The sequence below is a fragment of the Oryzias latipes genome, chromosome 7 (assembly GCF_002234675.1).
Source record: "Oryzias latipes chromosome 7, ASM223467v1".
NCBI classification, from domain to species: Eukaryota; Metazoa; Chordata; class Actinopteri; order Beloniformes; family Adrianichthyidae; genus Oryzias; species Oryzias latipes.
The window spans coordinates 25735525-25751720 of NC_019865.2; the positions used below are offsets into that span (position 1 = coordinate 25735525).

General features: G+C 42.0%; 1 protein-coding gene across 2 annotated transcripts; it reads right to left on the bottom strand.

Annotated features, from left to right (window-relative positions):
• Nucleotides 1–4190: 4190 nt before the first annotated feature.
• On the bottom strand, nt 4191–13167 carry ttpal (alpha tocopherol transfer protein like). 2 transcript variants are annotated; one of them, XM_004071011.4, is made up of 6 exons: nt 12742–13167; nt 12444–12660; nt 11296–11539; nt 11006–11199; nt 10652–10762; nt 4191–5902 (listed from the first exon to the last, which is right to left on the bottom strand). In XM_004071011.4, exons 2-6 carry the CDS (start codon nt 12645–12647, stop codon nt 5624–5626), a joined length of 1032 nt encoding a protein of 343 aa, XP_004071059.1. In that variant the 5' UTR covers nt 12648–12660; nt 12742–13167; the 3' UTR covers nt 4191–5623. The 2 variants fall into 2 exon arrangements, with proteins under 2 accessions (XP_004071059.1, XP_011475919.1); XM_011477617.3 differs by having other exon boundaries at nt 12731–13167.
• Nucleotides 13168–16196: the final 3029 nt, after the last annotated feature.

Below are 16196 nucleotides of genomic sequence, written 5' to 3' on the forward strand. Positions count from 1 at the left end.
CTGTGTGCCGGCAAGGGATGGAGTGGGTTCAGGTTGAGATGCTGCACAAGAGTATCTTTTGTTTTCTATAAATTGCTTTTGTGTTTCATTTTTATTTAATCAGGAGTGTTTTTTCTTTATTAAAACTGGGTCTTTAATAAAGGGCCTTACAGGCTTTGGTCTGGGCCTTAGGTGTGTTGTGGAATTGTGTTGGTTAATGGCACATACTTAAACAGTCCCAAAGTGCTTTAGTCACAGTTTCATTTACCCATTCACACACTGGTGGCGACGCCAGCGTTTTACACTGGTGCCAACCTAAAACCACCACGGTCTTGCCCAAGGACACATGGGCTGGAAAGGTGGGAACTGAACCAGAAGTGGACCACTCTACCTCTGCACCACAGCTTCCCAATGTGTTGTGTAATAGTGTTGGTCTGCATGTTTTCTTCATCTCATTGATCCCTCCTTCCTGCTTTTTTTCCTTCCTCTTATCACCCAGAAGGTCTTCCCTTTGTTGGATTGGACAGTGGAAGTTGTTGGTTGGGGGGGGGGGGGGGGGGGGGGGGCTGACATAAAGACAGATCAAAGCAACTGTCCCCTCGCTTTACAGCTGTTAAAAATAGAAAAAGGGATTTAAAAAAAATCTTATGTAAATACATTTATTGTTGGCGTAAAATCAGATTTCTGTGTTTTTGAACAATTGGTTGCAATCTTCATAAGGATGTGGCAATATAGGAGTGTTTACTTTAAATCAAAAAATGAAATGTCACGTCTCAAAACAAAAATCCCATGAAAGGTGAGGACTGAAAGTGTTTTCTTATTTTGTTCCTATAGTGATGGAGTTTCTAAATGTAATAGTAAAGTTACATTCGCTTAATGCAGTCAGAGGTCAGCTTTGGATGCTGTGACTGCTTCTGTTTCACACCTTTTGGATTCTGAGTGATACCATTTCTGTATTTTTTTTTTTTTTTTTTTTTTTTTACTTGTCCTGTCCAACAGCTGGGCAGACAGATGAGAGCTGAGGGCCTCTTGTGTTGGACATATTTTACTTTAACAAGAGGGGTTATTAATCTTCAGACAAACCAAAAGTATGTCTGAATAAACCCCTTTTGTAATTGAGGCCAAACTTTATTAATTTCAATCATGTCTGAAAATCTTTGGTGTTGGACCGGACGGAAAAGGAAAGAGGGGAAGAAGAGAGAGGGACGTTAGAGATAGGGGGGGTAGGGGGTGATAATAGGAGGGGAAAGGGGGTAAGACCATGAAGCAGCATAAAGCAACAAGTTTACTTGTTGTTAATCATTATGGTAAGGTTCAAATGTAGTAAAAAACAAAAAAACAAACAAAAAAAAGGGGCGGAGCCTGTCCACACACACACTGAAATGTATTAAACACACCTGCTAGCTGCAAAAATGTCCACCTGTCGACATGTACACAAAACAGATAGTGTTCACACGCATACTTATGCCTTAAAACCAACTAGTGTGAAATATTTCAGTCATTCAGTCATGCAAACTATTAGTGCAAAGGTGAGCTAACACCAGTGCTCAGGTGAGTGTTTATGTTCTTATAAAATGGGTGGTGGAACGTGAAAAGAAGGAGGGAGAGTGCCCAGCCATCCCCACCCCAAGACCCCCACCGCAGCAGCAGCGGCAGCCGGAATCCCCCCAACGCCACACGGGAACCGGCAGGGAACAACCGCCGCCCGGGCGACCAAGCCCGCCACCCAGGCCAGGGCCAGCAGGGCCGCCGCAAGGCCCCCAGAGCCAGAGGCCAGGGAGGCACGGAGGGAAAGAGAGCGCCGCCCCAGCCCAACCAGGAGAGCAGCCCCCCCGCCGCGCCGGGAGAACCCAACGCAGGGCCCCACCGGAGAAGGACGCCCACAGCCCCAAACGAGCACCCCACCACCACCCAGGAGTTCCGGGCATCCCCCCGCCCCAACCCCAGATACGAGCCAGGACCCCCCAAGGGAGACCCGCTCCGCACTCCAGGCAGCCATCCGCCCGGCCCACGGTTGGTCCAGGGAGGAGCGAGGCAGGGGCCCGCCGCCCCCGCCCAGGAGGGGGGAACCCCGGGGAAAAAAGAGGGCCCACAAGGGGTGTTGTAAATATGGCCCGACCAGGCTCGGCCACAGTTGGAAATTTGGCGGGGCCCAGCACTCAGGAGCGAGGACCAGAACCCACCCCCCAGGGACCAGACACCCCCGGCTCAGATGTAATGTGAACCCCCCCACCGTGCGGAGAGAGCACCGCCGGGCCCAGGAAGCCGGCACCCCGGGGACACGGCCGCCGTTGCAAAGGGGCCCGTACCCCCCACCAGGGAAGAGGCAGGGGACAGATGGACCCAGGTCCCACCTTCCTTGCAAAATGTGTGTGCGTGGGTGTGTGTTTGAGAGGGTGTGTGTGTGTGTTTATGTTGGGATGTATATATTGAGGGGGGAGGGGTGTGTGTACTAAGGGGGGTGCAGTTAAAATTGGCGGGTAGGGCACTAAGGGGACATCTCCTGATTACTCACAGTGACGTCCCCTCACCCTCCCCACCAAGGGGCCCTAAATGTCTAAGGTGCGGTTAAAATTGGCGGGTAGGGTGCTAGGAGGACATCCGCTGCTTGCTGGCAGTGATGTCCAAGCACCCCCCCTACCAAGGGCCCTACATGTCTAAGGTGCAAATAAAACCGAAAGAGGGGGGGCCCACTCCATACGGCAACCATAGGAGGGGGGCCACTGCCTAGTAACCCCCCCCCCCCCCCCAAGGCTCATCGCAGGCTAAGCCCCCCACCCCCTCACCCTATTATGAGGTTATATGAGGAAGGGGGTAAGTTGGGGACAGCTGATAGACTGTCCCCCGGTGGTCAAACAGCTGTCCCCCGCCCGCCCCCCCAGCAAGGGGGCCAGGCCCACCCAGCCCAGGGGCCCCACCCCCGGAGGCGCCGACACCCCAGGCCCAGCACCACCCCCCCCACAACAGAGAGAGAGGAGCCAGAAAGCGCCGCCCCCCCCCGGAGCAAGCCCAGGCCCCCACCCCCAAACGCCGGCCCTAAAAGAGCTCTGGTCAGGCCTCGACGGGACCGAGGCAGCCAACCGGCCGGGGAAACCGCCGATGGCCTCAGCGGAGACCCCGACCCGTCAACCCCCCCTGCCCCGTACCAATAGTGCCCCCCCCCTCCCCCAGAATGCCCCCCCACAGGACAAGGCCGACAAGACCCCCTACCCCACTCCCCCCCAGACCCCGCAGCCGAAGCGGATGACACCCAGAGCGACCGGGGGCCCCAAGAGGGTTGTCCCGTCCCGCCCCAGAGCCAGGGAAGGGCCGATCCCAGCCCCAGGTGCAGATGGGAAGCCCATCCAGCGCCGCTGGCCCCCCCCCCCCCCCGAGCGGGTGATACCATTTCTAATGTCCTCCGTGAAATGTCGTATTATTGAACCTACCTAAGATTTTAGATTCTTTAATTTACTTCACTTGAGCAGTAAGGTTTACTTTTTTTCATTAGCTTTTGTATAATTTCTTGAACCTTTCCTAATCACTTTTCCAAGCATTTTTTTTTAATATAACAAACTGTTTTGCTGTGGTTAAAAACGTTCTATCATTGCACTTTTTTATTATTTATTCTTTTGTAACCTTGAACATTTCCTATTCACAGCTGTGGTTGTGAAGCCAATCCTGATCAAGACAACAAATGTTCACTGCAAAATAAATAAAACAAGAATAAAATACATTTACTATAATGTATTTTATTCTGAAGGTGACACTGAAATCATTTTTTTCTTCTGTGCAAAGTGACTGTTGACAAGTTTATGTCTCCACAAAGAGAACAAAGTAACAGGAAATAGAATTTGGGGTCACCTACCATCAAACTTAACGACATGATAGTATTTCAAAGAAAGTCCAACACAACATGAACTTAAAGATTTTTTTACACTACCTGTATTCTATTCTCTGTACCAATTGTCCTTGTTTAACCTGTAACATTTAAACGATTGACAGCTTTTGTTTAGCAATGACAAAACATTTCATCAAAACCTGAAAATATACACTTTACCTTGCAGATGCATCAATAAAAGGGAACTTTTCCAGGTGGATGTTCTTTGAAGGAAAAACTGCTCTAATAAAGATTAAATGGGTTTGTTGGAAAACAACAAACTCTATAAGTCTTGTCCTGAATAAATAAAGGTGCAGGCTGCTGTTATAAATCAGGAAACATTAAGCAGAGACCGCTTTGTTTCTCATTTATTACTTTCTCAGTCCATAACTTTCACATCATAAACCAAATATCGACATCTGTGTCTTTCTGTCAGCTCTTTGTTTTTGTCGTCTTTGGGGATTTATGACCCCGCTTTTGGAACTCAGCTTAAACAGATGTGATAATGGGAAAATAGCCACGAGGTCCCACTAGGCTCGGGGGGCGTAGCCCATCCTGCACCAACCGCAGCGCCCACAGCACACACGCAAAACAGTACTTTAGTGTATTGAAGCTAAACTTTACTGTTTTGATCAAACACAACAAAATACATCCTACAGTCACAGACGTGCTACAAATAATACAAAAAGACCAAAATAAAAAGCTTTGGGCTTCAGCAACAAGACAGATGCAACAGTATTGCACATGATAAAAATGGCCTGTTTGGCAAACCAAACGATTAAAGTCAGTAATTAATGAAAAACATGCAAACATGTAAAAATATTAATACAAAACGCACAAAAACAAAACATACATCATAAGGCTGAATGCCTAAAATAATCAGACTGAAAGATTTAAGCTATAAAAAAGTTGGACTAAATAAAGGCTCTTAAACAGTTGGTTCGACGTGATTTTCGACCACACTTTCGTCCAGTTTCTAACCAATGTTCTTCCTCACAGAACAGCAGCACTGCTGAGAACATCAGAACTGCTTTAACGCACACCACTCTAACATAATTCAGACAGTTAAAGGCAATGTTTTTCATGTTAAGTTAAAAAAAAAAGTTTTTGGATGAAAGCCACATCTGAGCTCAAATGGAAAATAGTGACCGGAAGAAGACAACAGGAAATATTAGCTGTACAAACTTTGTTTTGTTCACATCAATGATGATCTGAAAGGGTTCAGATGAGCATTTATTCATCGCCAAAAGGCCTTTTTTTTTTTTTTTTGCTGTAATTAACCCTGCTGATAACAACGAGCATTTAAGAGTCCACTTCACAGAAAAGAGGACAATTTTCCATCCAGGCAAAAAAGCTCAGCAGAAGCTAAAATTAACTTTCAGCAGGTTCTAGCACTTAACAAGTAGGGCACCTACAGATGTTTTCACAGCTTTGGCAGCGCTGTAAGGCCCCAGCTGATGTTTTATAATTCAATAGAAATCAGGAGGAGTTTCTTTTTAGCTTTTTGCAGCAGCAGGTGATACCTGTTGCATTGAATTGCAGGCACAAAAAGCTTCTGAACAATGTAAGACCAGACCAACGATAACAGCTGATTGTATACCGGAAACAGGGCTCCCTTGGATGACAATCGAATACTGGGCTGTGTGTAAACTAAAGAGGACTCTACTAGAGAAGTGCTAACCAGTTAGGAAAATAAATCATCTACATAATATCTTGGGAACTTGCCCTTTACACGTTTCAGAGGAAACTGAGTCTTCCTTCAGCAGTGGGAGCGTGCAGCGCGCCTCAGTAACAGTAGTAAAGCTGTGAGCGCAGACTCCTGAAGGTGTCCTCCACGCTCCCGCTGGCCTGCTCTCCTTCATACAGCACCGAGTCTGGAAGCATGACGCCCTCTAGTGGATCGGGCTGGCAGAACTCCACTATGAACTCCTCCTCGCAGTCCAGCAGCAGTCTGGACCATGCGCCCATGTCCAGCCGACCGGCGGTGCCGCCGTATTCCTCTGGCAGGACGGATGCTGGGAGGTTACGGTGCAGAGAGCGCAGGTCTGAGCCATGGAGGATGTACTGTCGGAGGAGACCACAGTGGCGTGTCAGAGATGATCTGTGCTGCACTCACCCTCAGCTGTTTCCAATCATCTTATTTCAGCCGTGCAGCTTCATTTGTCCCAGATGTCACGCCTTGATTCAGTTTCCTCAGAGTCTTTGCCTTCTACTTAGCCAGTTTTCCAAATTTGTGTAGTTTTTGAGTAAAGTACTTTGCAATAATGACTCATACTAACAAACTGTGGGAAAATGAAAAATTTGATCTGTTGCTGATTTTGTAAGTCCCCCCTCCTAAAAAGAAATTAAGTCATCCTAATGGCAGGTTTGTTTGAACTGTGAGAGATAGAAAAATCACAAAGAATTACAGATTTTAAAGAACTGACATCAATTATCTGTATTTCATTGAGGTAAATAGGTATTTGATTCCCTTATTAAGAGTTCTAGTTCACACAGACCAGTTCGACCTGCTAGCTGCTGATTAGCTCAATCAGATGTCTCCACATTCTGATTGAATGAACACACCTGGTCCAGGTATTAGCAGCAAGCAGTGCAGGGAGAGCTGCAAAAACAGGCAGGGTGGTAGATCTCGAGTACCAGGAATGAGCAGCCATGAGTTAACTCTCCTATTCAACCTTTTACCTGAATAACAGACACCTGTTGGAAGTGATCACCTGTAGAGAAGACACCTGTCCACACAACAGTCAGACTCCAAACTCTCCAACATGGAAAGACTAAAGAGCTTTCAGTGGACTTAAGGGAGTAGATTGTAGACGTGCATAAGACTGGAATGGACAACAAAACCATCAGCAAGAAGCTGTTGTGTCAAAATTCAAGAATTACAGGACCATCAATTCGCCTTCATGGTGGGGCAAAAAGTATTGAGTAAGCCATCAATTGTGCAAGTTCTCCCACTTAAAACCATGAGAGAGGTCTGTAATTTCCTAATAATTGCTCCCAAGGTTGATTTCTTCACACCAAGTTGCTTACCTTTTGCAGATTCAGTCTTCCTGGTGCAGGTCAACAATGTAATTTCTGGTGTCCTTAGACAGCTATTTGGTCTTGGCCATAGTGGAGTTTGGATTGTGACTGTTTGAAGATGTGGACAGACGTCTTTTATATAGATAACCAGTTTGAACAGGTGCCATTAATGCAGAGGATCCTCTTACAAAAGAAGTTATAGGTCTGTGGGAGCCAAAAATCCTGCTTGTTTGTAGGCGACCAAATACTTATTTTCCACCATAATTTACAAATAAATTTTTTAAAAATCAGACACAGTTTTTCTGATTTTTTTTTTTTTTTTTTACTTTTTTGCCCCATGGAAGGTCTGGGGTTCCAAACCAGATGTGACCTGGTGAAGTTTCCATGATCATGAGAACAGTGAGAAATCGGCCTAAAACAACACAGTAGGAGTTATTTGATGATGTCAAAGCATCTGGAACCACAGTCACCAAGAAAACCATCTGTGACTAACTGATTAGTTAGGAATATGAAAAATCATAAAATACTTTTTTCTTTCTGTTTATTTGATTCTATAAAAGACATTTTGATAAGAATGACAGTACCGCGATTTAGCTGCAGCTACAGCTGTATTAGGAAAAGTCCCGCCCCTTTAACTGTCTTTAACTGGCTCATAAAGTCGCTCAGTTCCAACAAAAATCCCAGCTAAAGCTCGTCTTTTGCAGTGTAGCTTTCCGCGGGATCCGGTATCAGACTATGGGGGGGGTTTGTCAGCACTGTTTGTCTTGTCATCTTGATTTTAAATTTTATTGTATTTTATGCACAGCACTTTGAGTGACATGTGTTGATGTAAAAGTGCTATATAAATAAAGGTTGATTTGAGTTGATTTGTGGAACAAGTGAACAAGACAATGAAGCTCAGAGAAGCGATTTCCGACCGTTTTCTCACTACATCTCCCATAATGCATTGGGTTAAAGTGACAGCGTCTGAGCGTATGAGTCTTCCCTGTTAAACCTCTTGAAACCACAACAAACACATCAAACAGTTTTTAAATCTTCTTGATTAAATCAGAGATCAACACTTTAGTTCTCCTTCAATGTTTGTGTTTATTAACAGCCAAACATCCCAGAGTTTTGTCCATGTCATCTTTCTAACTGAAACACTTTTCTAATAACGTCTGGATTATTTTATGTGTTAAATTTAAGAAGAAGTAATAACAATATTTAAGAAACAGGATTAAGGTGAAGTAGCTTAGAGACACGATTAAACTAAATTCAAACAATTCAATTATCTAAAAAGAAATAAAACTTTTTTGTTAAAATTTTCAAAGACTTGATTTTTGATTAAGACAATAGAAAAACGAATACAATTTCAACATATTCACTTTTTGTGTAGCTACAGAAAACATTAATATTGTTATTAATTTTGTTATTAATATTGTTATGTTAGTCTCTTTGTGTAAATGTTATCAAACATATTGTGATCATTTCATTTGTTTAAAAAACCTACAGTTGGTTTTGCACTAACATTGAAATAAGTATAAAAAAAATGAATCACTATTTAGAAAGAATTTATTTGTTTTTTGTGAAGTTACATAAAATTGCATGTTAATTAACTGGAGGGAAAAACAACTACCAGGGTAAAATTTCAAACATATTAGTTGAAAATTATTACAGAAAACGAACTTAACTTTTATTACATCTATTAGGGGGAAAAAGCTGCAACTTCCAGATTTTTCTGCCACAATTATTACAAAAATGCACCTGAGATAGCAGAGGGGCTGTACATCAATACAGACTATAGAGTTTCTCCTTTTTTCAGTTTTTAAATGCTGGTGTGCTGCAGGATTTTTGTCAATGATAAAGTGTGCCTTGGCTCAAAAAAGGTTGAAAAACACTGGTGTAGAAAACCTAAGGAGGGCTGAAGCTCAGAGCCACAAAATCTGAATGATTTAGAAATAATTTACACAATAAGAGTGGAGACAAATTCCTCCTGATATGTGCAGAAATCTGATCAGTAAATACAAGGAAAGATTGACCTGTGGGCTGCAAATAAGGGCTTTGCCACAAAATTCTAAGTCTTTCTGGCAAAAGGGATCAAATACTTATTTTCCTCAATGAAATGCAAATCAATGTACAGTATATACATTCTTCAAAGACGATTTTTTTTTTACCTTTCTGTGTGGTTTTCTATCTCTCGCTGTTCAAATGAACCTACAGACGACAGACTTTCAATTTTTATTTTTAAGTGGACCAACTTCTAAATCATCAAGAGATCAGACGCTTCTTTTCTCCACTGTAAACAGTCTACATTTCAAAATAAAAGTTTGTAGTGTTTTTAGTATGATGTTGCATCATTTTCTCTTCCCCACATACTCCGATTTGGCAAATTTCTCCCAAAGAATCTACTGATATCCTAAAGTCAGAAAATCTTGGATTTGTAAGCCAGGCAGGCCACAAGGAGGGGGTGCAAAAGACTTCATGCATTAAAAACTGTGCTGCTCAGAAGGATTAGCACCACAACTTTTTGGGTTTCTGAGCTGCTCAGAAAGGTGTTGTTTTTTTCCGGCTGTGAAGCACAGCAGAGTTGGCAGCAGTGGATGCAGTTTGTCTTAGACCCAAACTAAAGAAACAGCTGTTTAGGTGTTGTCTCTGCACTGTAGAAAAGACAGAAGGTACCAGCTCTGAACAATAAGCCATTAAAAAAAAAACAGTGGGGACAAAGTGAGCTTTAGCTGTAATCGTATTAATCAGGTCGGCCAATCAGAAGAGACATGGTCTCCGAGTGGGCAGGGTGTTACTCCAACTGCTGTGTTGCACAGTGGGAGACACAAAACCAGCTAAACTGATTTTTCTAGAACATATGGGCTTTTCAAACTAATAGAATGAATGCATTTTGCTGTAAATGTGTGAAAATAAATGTCTTTGAGATGATTGCACTGTATCATATTTTTTACCCCCAAGGTTTTACTTTGATCAACCGGAAACTGACTTGATTTAATTATCAGATCCAAATCAAACAAGACAGATCAATTTCAATTAACATGTTAATATTTGAAAGGGCCTCAAATCACTTTATACAGGGAAAAATGGGCCCCGGTGTCAACAAGGTTAAGAACCTCTGATCTAGGGTCCATTCATATTGGCAGGTTTGATTCTCACCAGGACTGATCGGTTCAGATAATCTGCTGTTTGAGTGAGGGTTCTGGTTCACCTCAAAGTGAACCAAACTGCAGAATTACAGTAAAAGTGTGTGAAAGAAAACCAAACCTGATGAAGGTGTGTGTCATTATTTGCACTCTCTGCCCATTTGGACATACCGTAGTCCGGGGAACTAATGTGAAAGCAGCCCAGAATTTCCGGAAAAAATATATGTTTTCCTCTTTCTATGCATCCAACTCTTCTACTCTTCACCACATTTGAGCATCCTGACAAACGATAGTGTCAAATTCAAACAGAAATAACACTTCGGATGTGACAGTAGGTGTTGGGGAAGAAGGAGAATCCTTGAAGTGGAAAAGACGCTCACAATTCCTGCATTACAGCAAAAATAAAAATCTAATAAATTCACAAAAACTGTATTTGAACCCAGTTGTATGTCCTGTTAGCTAACTCTAATAGGTTCTCTATATTATCTCATGTCAGGACAGTGTTTATAGTTTATTTCAATACTCACAGTTTAATTCCAAATGAACATAGACTAAATAAAATGGATTTTTACAAGGACCAAGATGTTTAGCATTTATTTTTAAAACAATAATATCAGGATACAGTCCAGAAAATGGAGGAAAAAAGTACAAGGACAGTTCTTACCCTTTCTGCCATCTTTTCCTTCAGAAACGGCTTGATTATGGCAAAGATGCCTTTGAAGATCAGAGGCTCGTTGATGATGTTGACCGCCTTGATCCGGATTGGAAAACCATCCTGTGAATTCCACAAGAAACTGCTGTAAACACAAGGACTCGGTAAAACCGGTCTAGAGATTCCACGGCAACTCAAATTTAGCACGCATGTATTCCTGATCTTTATTACATTTGCAATCACATTTTTATCAGGCTTTAAAACACAGTATTGCTTATTTTAACATTTAAAACACTAATTATATAAAAAATGGCATTTGCATACTACATAATACATAAAATATAATATAATTTATCATAGACTGACCTGGAGGATGCTCACAACTTTTTTGGCAAGAAACGGACCTGGATTGGACGCCTGTGACATGCCCACTCCTGTGTAGTCAACCAAGATGATGATGCCGTTAACCTGTGTTTCCTCAGGCTGGATTAGCTTCTCTAGAGTCAAATAAATGGCTCTCACATTGTCAACAAACGGATAATCGTTTGGTTTCCATTTCCCTAAAGACAGAATCATTCAGATGATTTAGTGCTCTGGGATTTTCAGAATGTACTTCAAAAACTGCTGGATTCTTCAGGATGAAAGGAGAGACCCACCTGGGCGGAGACAAAGGATGTACCTGCCACTGGGGTCTGGCCGCGGCAGGACCGTGAGAAAGCCCAGGTCCAGGACGTGTTTGACTGTGGACGGCTTCAGGTCCTGGAACACCTCTGGCCAGGCCCTGCGACCCGCGTGGTAGTTAAGGAGGAGCTGCAGCGCGCGGTCATAGTCAAACTTCCTGGCCCGCAGGAAGCGCAGGAGGAAGGCGTCATCTAGCCGCGTGTGCAGGTTGGGTTGCTCCTGATGGGCCATACACAAGACACATGTGCAAACAAAAGACTGTGCTCCTCAGGTTAGCTAAAACACTGAGAAAAGTATTCATAAAAAGGCATGCTGCTATGAAAATTGAACTATATTGTAATTTTAAGTTGAAACCGTTTGTTTTATTTGTATTTTTTTGCATTATGTGTTTTTATTTGGAATGGAGAAAAAAAAGAAAGATTATCCATCTTAATGACTAACTGCATAAACAGAAGTGCTTCTATGTTCATTTCAAATGGGACCAGAACAAACAAATGGGGTTTATAAGACCCAGTGACTCTTTAAAGAAGAAAAACAAAATAAAAATAAAAAGGCAATTTACATAGGGGTTATGAATGCTGTCTGTATACAGAATAAATGAGTTATAATAATAATTTAAAAAAATACCTGTAATATGAAATTTTAAGAAACAAACACACTTTTTTCAAAAGGGCAGCTTTTCTGATGGTTTCATCCCCATAGCAAACATTTTATGTTTGGTTGCCAGGGGATGACGGACAGATCGACGTGAGTTTCAGAAGAATCAGCAAAAGTAAAGTTTTTTTGCTAACCACGCCCACATTCCTCTTATGTTCATCATTGCAAAAACATTATGGTCCTTGCTGTCAGTGACTGCTGCTGCGGGACACAGTAAAAAAATGTTTTTGTTTTTTTGAGGCATGTCCTACCTTCAAAAATAGATCTATTGTCTTGTTCTATTGAATGTAGATACATTTATCTTATAAAACATGAATGGGTAATATTGGCTATTCAATAACTTATGTTTTATCATGCATGTTTTTCTTCACAAATGGGTTTGTTTATGTTTCCTCAAAACTCTAACACATAACCCCTCCAACCTGAGAAGAATAGGCCAACAGAAATTATTTGCACAATGTCAAACCTTAAGAATCATGTCTCTCAGCGCCTGGACATCTCGAAGACGCCACTCTGGCTTCTCCTGGAGCTCCTCTCGAGCCTTGGCCTCCAGTTCAGGAGTCAGGGTGCAGGAATAGATGGGTTGAGGGGGTGGGGGGAACCAGCTGTGTTTTGCAGCTGTTGCCAGGTCTGCTGGACTGAAACTGTGGGGTTCATGCTGTTCGGCCATGGACTGCCTGAAGCTGTTAAGGGAGCACAGGTGTCAAAACTGGTGGCAGTTCTGCAGGTGTACTGTTAAACATTAAAATTCACCTTTGACTTACTGGCTGTGTTATTTATTACGGATGCGCCGTGCTGGATCACCGGAAATTAATCAATGCTTTCACGGTTTTTACCTTTTAAACCGAGTCCATATAACGCACTGCGCTTATTACCAGGTGCAAGACAAAAGATCCAGTTTTTATTTACATGTACTAGTAATACCAACGTTACTATTTTCACAGTCTCAGTAATGAGTCAGAAAACAGAACAGAATACAACCTGACCCTGAACCTGAAGCAATGCGACGGAATCAACACTGACCCAAAAGGCGTTCAAAATTAACGCCCCACCACAAACATAAATAATATTATTTAAGAAAGAAAGTTGTAACTAGAGAAAAAAACGCAACCACAGCAAATGTAAAATCAACTTTGCCATGAAAAAAATCACAACCGCCTCCTGTTGAGAGAAAATATTTTCCGGGTAAAAAGATAGCGGTTTGTGATTGGCCTGCTTAGACCACGTGACACCTAGATGACTCCTTGTTTGCACTGTTGCGTTCAATGCCCCTCGAAAACTAGCTATGCTAATGCACACGTCACCAGTGTTATGGCTATTATTTATGCCATAATTTAAGAATATACAAATATGTGTTTGTTTTTGTTTATTTTTCTATGTATTCATACATTCATCTGTATTGTATTTTTCACCCACTTTCATAACCTTGGTAAAATGTAGAGAAAAACATAGTTAAAAGTGCACATAAACAGTGAAATTAAACAGTGTAAGGTTTGTAGTATTTAGAAGTTACGTTAATTCAAGTAACACCAACAACACAAGCCGTGCTTCACTTGTAGGCCACATCGACGTCAGGATTTAGCAACAAATTATGTGCGTGAACTATTAAAAGTAAAACTACCTTTATCAATGACACGTCAAAACGATAGATGGCAGGCTTTACCAATGTGTCCCTAAACCTGTCACAGCTTGACATTGTTAAAGGGGCTTCTATTATGTTCCAGGTTTGTCTTTCAAAATAAAATATCACATATTTGTTCGTGGTATAATGTAACGATTTTATTTCGAAAAGAGTTGAATATCTTTATAATATTAATAAGTGAGACTAAATAAGTGTTAAATCACAGTAATCATGAGTATCAGAGTAATTTGCAGGGCTTAACCCTTGTGCTATCCTAGGCACTTTAACATTGGGAGTTGGGTCATCTAGACCCACTATACAGTGCTCTGAACCTTTTTTCTTCAATGATTTGTGATCTTCACTGGTGTCCATGGATTATATGAAATCTTTCCACCTTTATCCACCTTTGTCATGGTAGGGAGAACACATCAATGCAAGGGTGGGGTCATCTAAGATAGCACAAGGGTTAAATGCTTTGGTTTGAGAATAGTTTACTTTTTTTTTTAAATGCAGAAAAAACGGCTTTAAAATGTTTAGGGAAATTAGGAGTACATAAAAACTCAATGTTCTAATTAAAACACTTAAATGCAGCTTTAGGCACTTTGTGGCTCTTAAACATCCAAGTAATTTTGACTTCTTGAGCATAGTTTATCCAATACTGTGCTGAAGTGTCTGAAGGAAGGTCAGTGCCATCCTACATTTATCAGGCTTTTGTGGTTTTACTCTCACCATCAAAAATATTGCCGATGAATAATAGCAATTTCTTTGAAAAAAATACAGGTCCTTCTGCTCCTTCAGGTGAGTTCAAAACATATTTTTATCATAAGAGCATAAAACCAGAAATTGATCTGGCATTTGTACCACTTGTACCAACTCCATTTCCTTTTGGTTATTTGTGTCAGACTTGGACATTTTGTTAGAATTGTCTGGTATTGCATCTGCTTTGTGTATTTGACTTCACATGCACCCAAATGACCTTAATTTGGCTGCATGGCAAGGCTGTGTTTTTAGTTAACCAGCTTAAGGAGCTGTTACTATCCAAATTTTCTCATTTCTGGTTGATTTTCTGATCATTTCTGTGGTTAACTGTTTAGGGTGAATATTTCAATTCAAAAATGTGGCATGGGAGCCTGTTTTACAAGAAATATAATATCAATGTATTATCAATATGGAGAGGGGTCAGTGGATGCTGAAGCACATGGTGCAAAGAGGTCAAAGACTTTCTCCAGTCAATTGCTGCAGATCTCCAAACTTCATGTGACCCTCAGATCAGCCCAAGTACAGCACGCAGAGAGCTTCATGGAATGGGTTTCTATGACAGAGCAGCTGCATCAAAGCAACACATCACCAAGTGTAATGCATTGGATGCAGTGGTGTGAAGCACACTGGACTGCACTGGACTCTAGAACAGGGGAAACACCTTCTATAGAGTGATGAATCATGCTTTGGTTTGGAGGTTGGCAGGAGAACGGTACATTTCTGACTGCATTGTGCCCAGAGCGAAATTTGGTGGAGGAGGAATTATGGTGTGGGGGTGTCCTTCAGGACTTGGGCTTGGTCTCTTAGTTCCAGTGAAAGGAACTCTGAATGCTTCAGGAAACCAAAACACTTTGGACATTTCCATGCTCCTGACCTTGTGGGAACAGTTTGGAGCGGGAACATGAATGTGCATCAGAGCACAAAGCAAGGTCCATAAAGACATGGATGACAGAGTCTGGTGTGGATGAACCTGACTGGCCTGCACAGAGTCCTGACCTGAACCCCATAGATCACCTTTGGGATGAATTAGAGCAAAAAGTGAAAGCCAGGCCTTCTCCACCAACATCAGTGTGTGACCTCACCAATGCACTTTTGGAAGAAGGGTCAAAAATTCCTATATGGCTGCAAAAGGTGGACCGACATCATTTTGAACTCAATGGGTTAGGAATGGGATGAGATAGTAGAACAATAAGATGCAGCCTGATATGAGTCATCTTTTTATTTTCTTCATACCTTTTATTTTTCGGGATTAGATCTTGTTTGGAGATACTGCCCTTAAATAATCTGCAGCTTGAACTGCAATGATTTCACACAATTTGGTCTGTTTTTGAGAATCAAGCTGCCACAGCAAGTCAAGACAAAAAGAAGTATTGCACAACGGAACCAAGTCTGCCACACTATCCTGTTCTTAAAGCACTATAATTTTGTAACATCTGCATTAGTTTGGAGCTCTTGAGAGACTTAAGCTCAAGAAATTCAACCCAGAAATTCAATGGTCAGAGATACAAATATGCTCCATTTCAAAACAAAAGACTTTTATGCTTAAATGTGTTTTTTCAGGTTTGTTTCTGTTGTGTCGGTATTTTTTATTGCTATGTTTATTACATGCAGATTTTGGCTTAGTCTAGATAGAGCTACCTACTGTGTTTCCTTGTTGCCGGGTAGATTTATATCAACGAATTGGTTTCTGTGTAATCATGAGGGATTTTATAGCAGTTTATCAGTGACTAAACTGCCACGTTGGAGCTTGCTCCCCCCCCCCCCCCCCCCAGCTCCATTTATCAGTCTGTTCTGTCCTTTGGTGAAGTCTCCGCTCACAACAAATAACTTCCAAATATA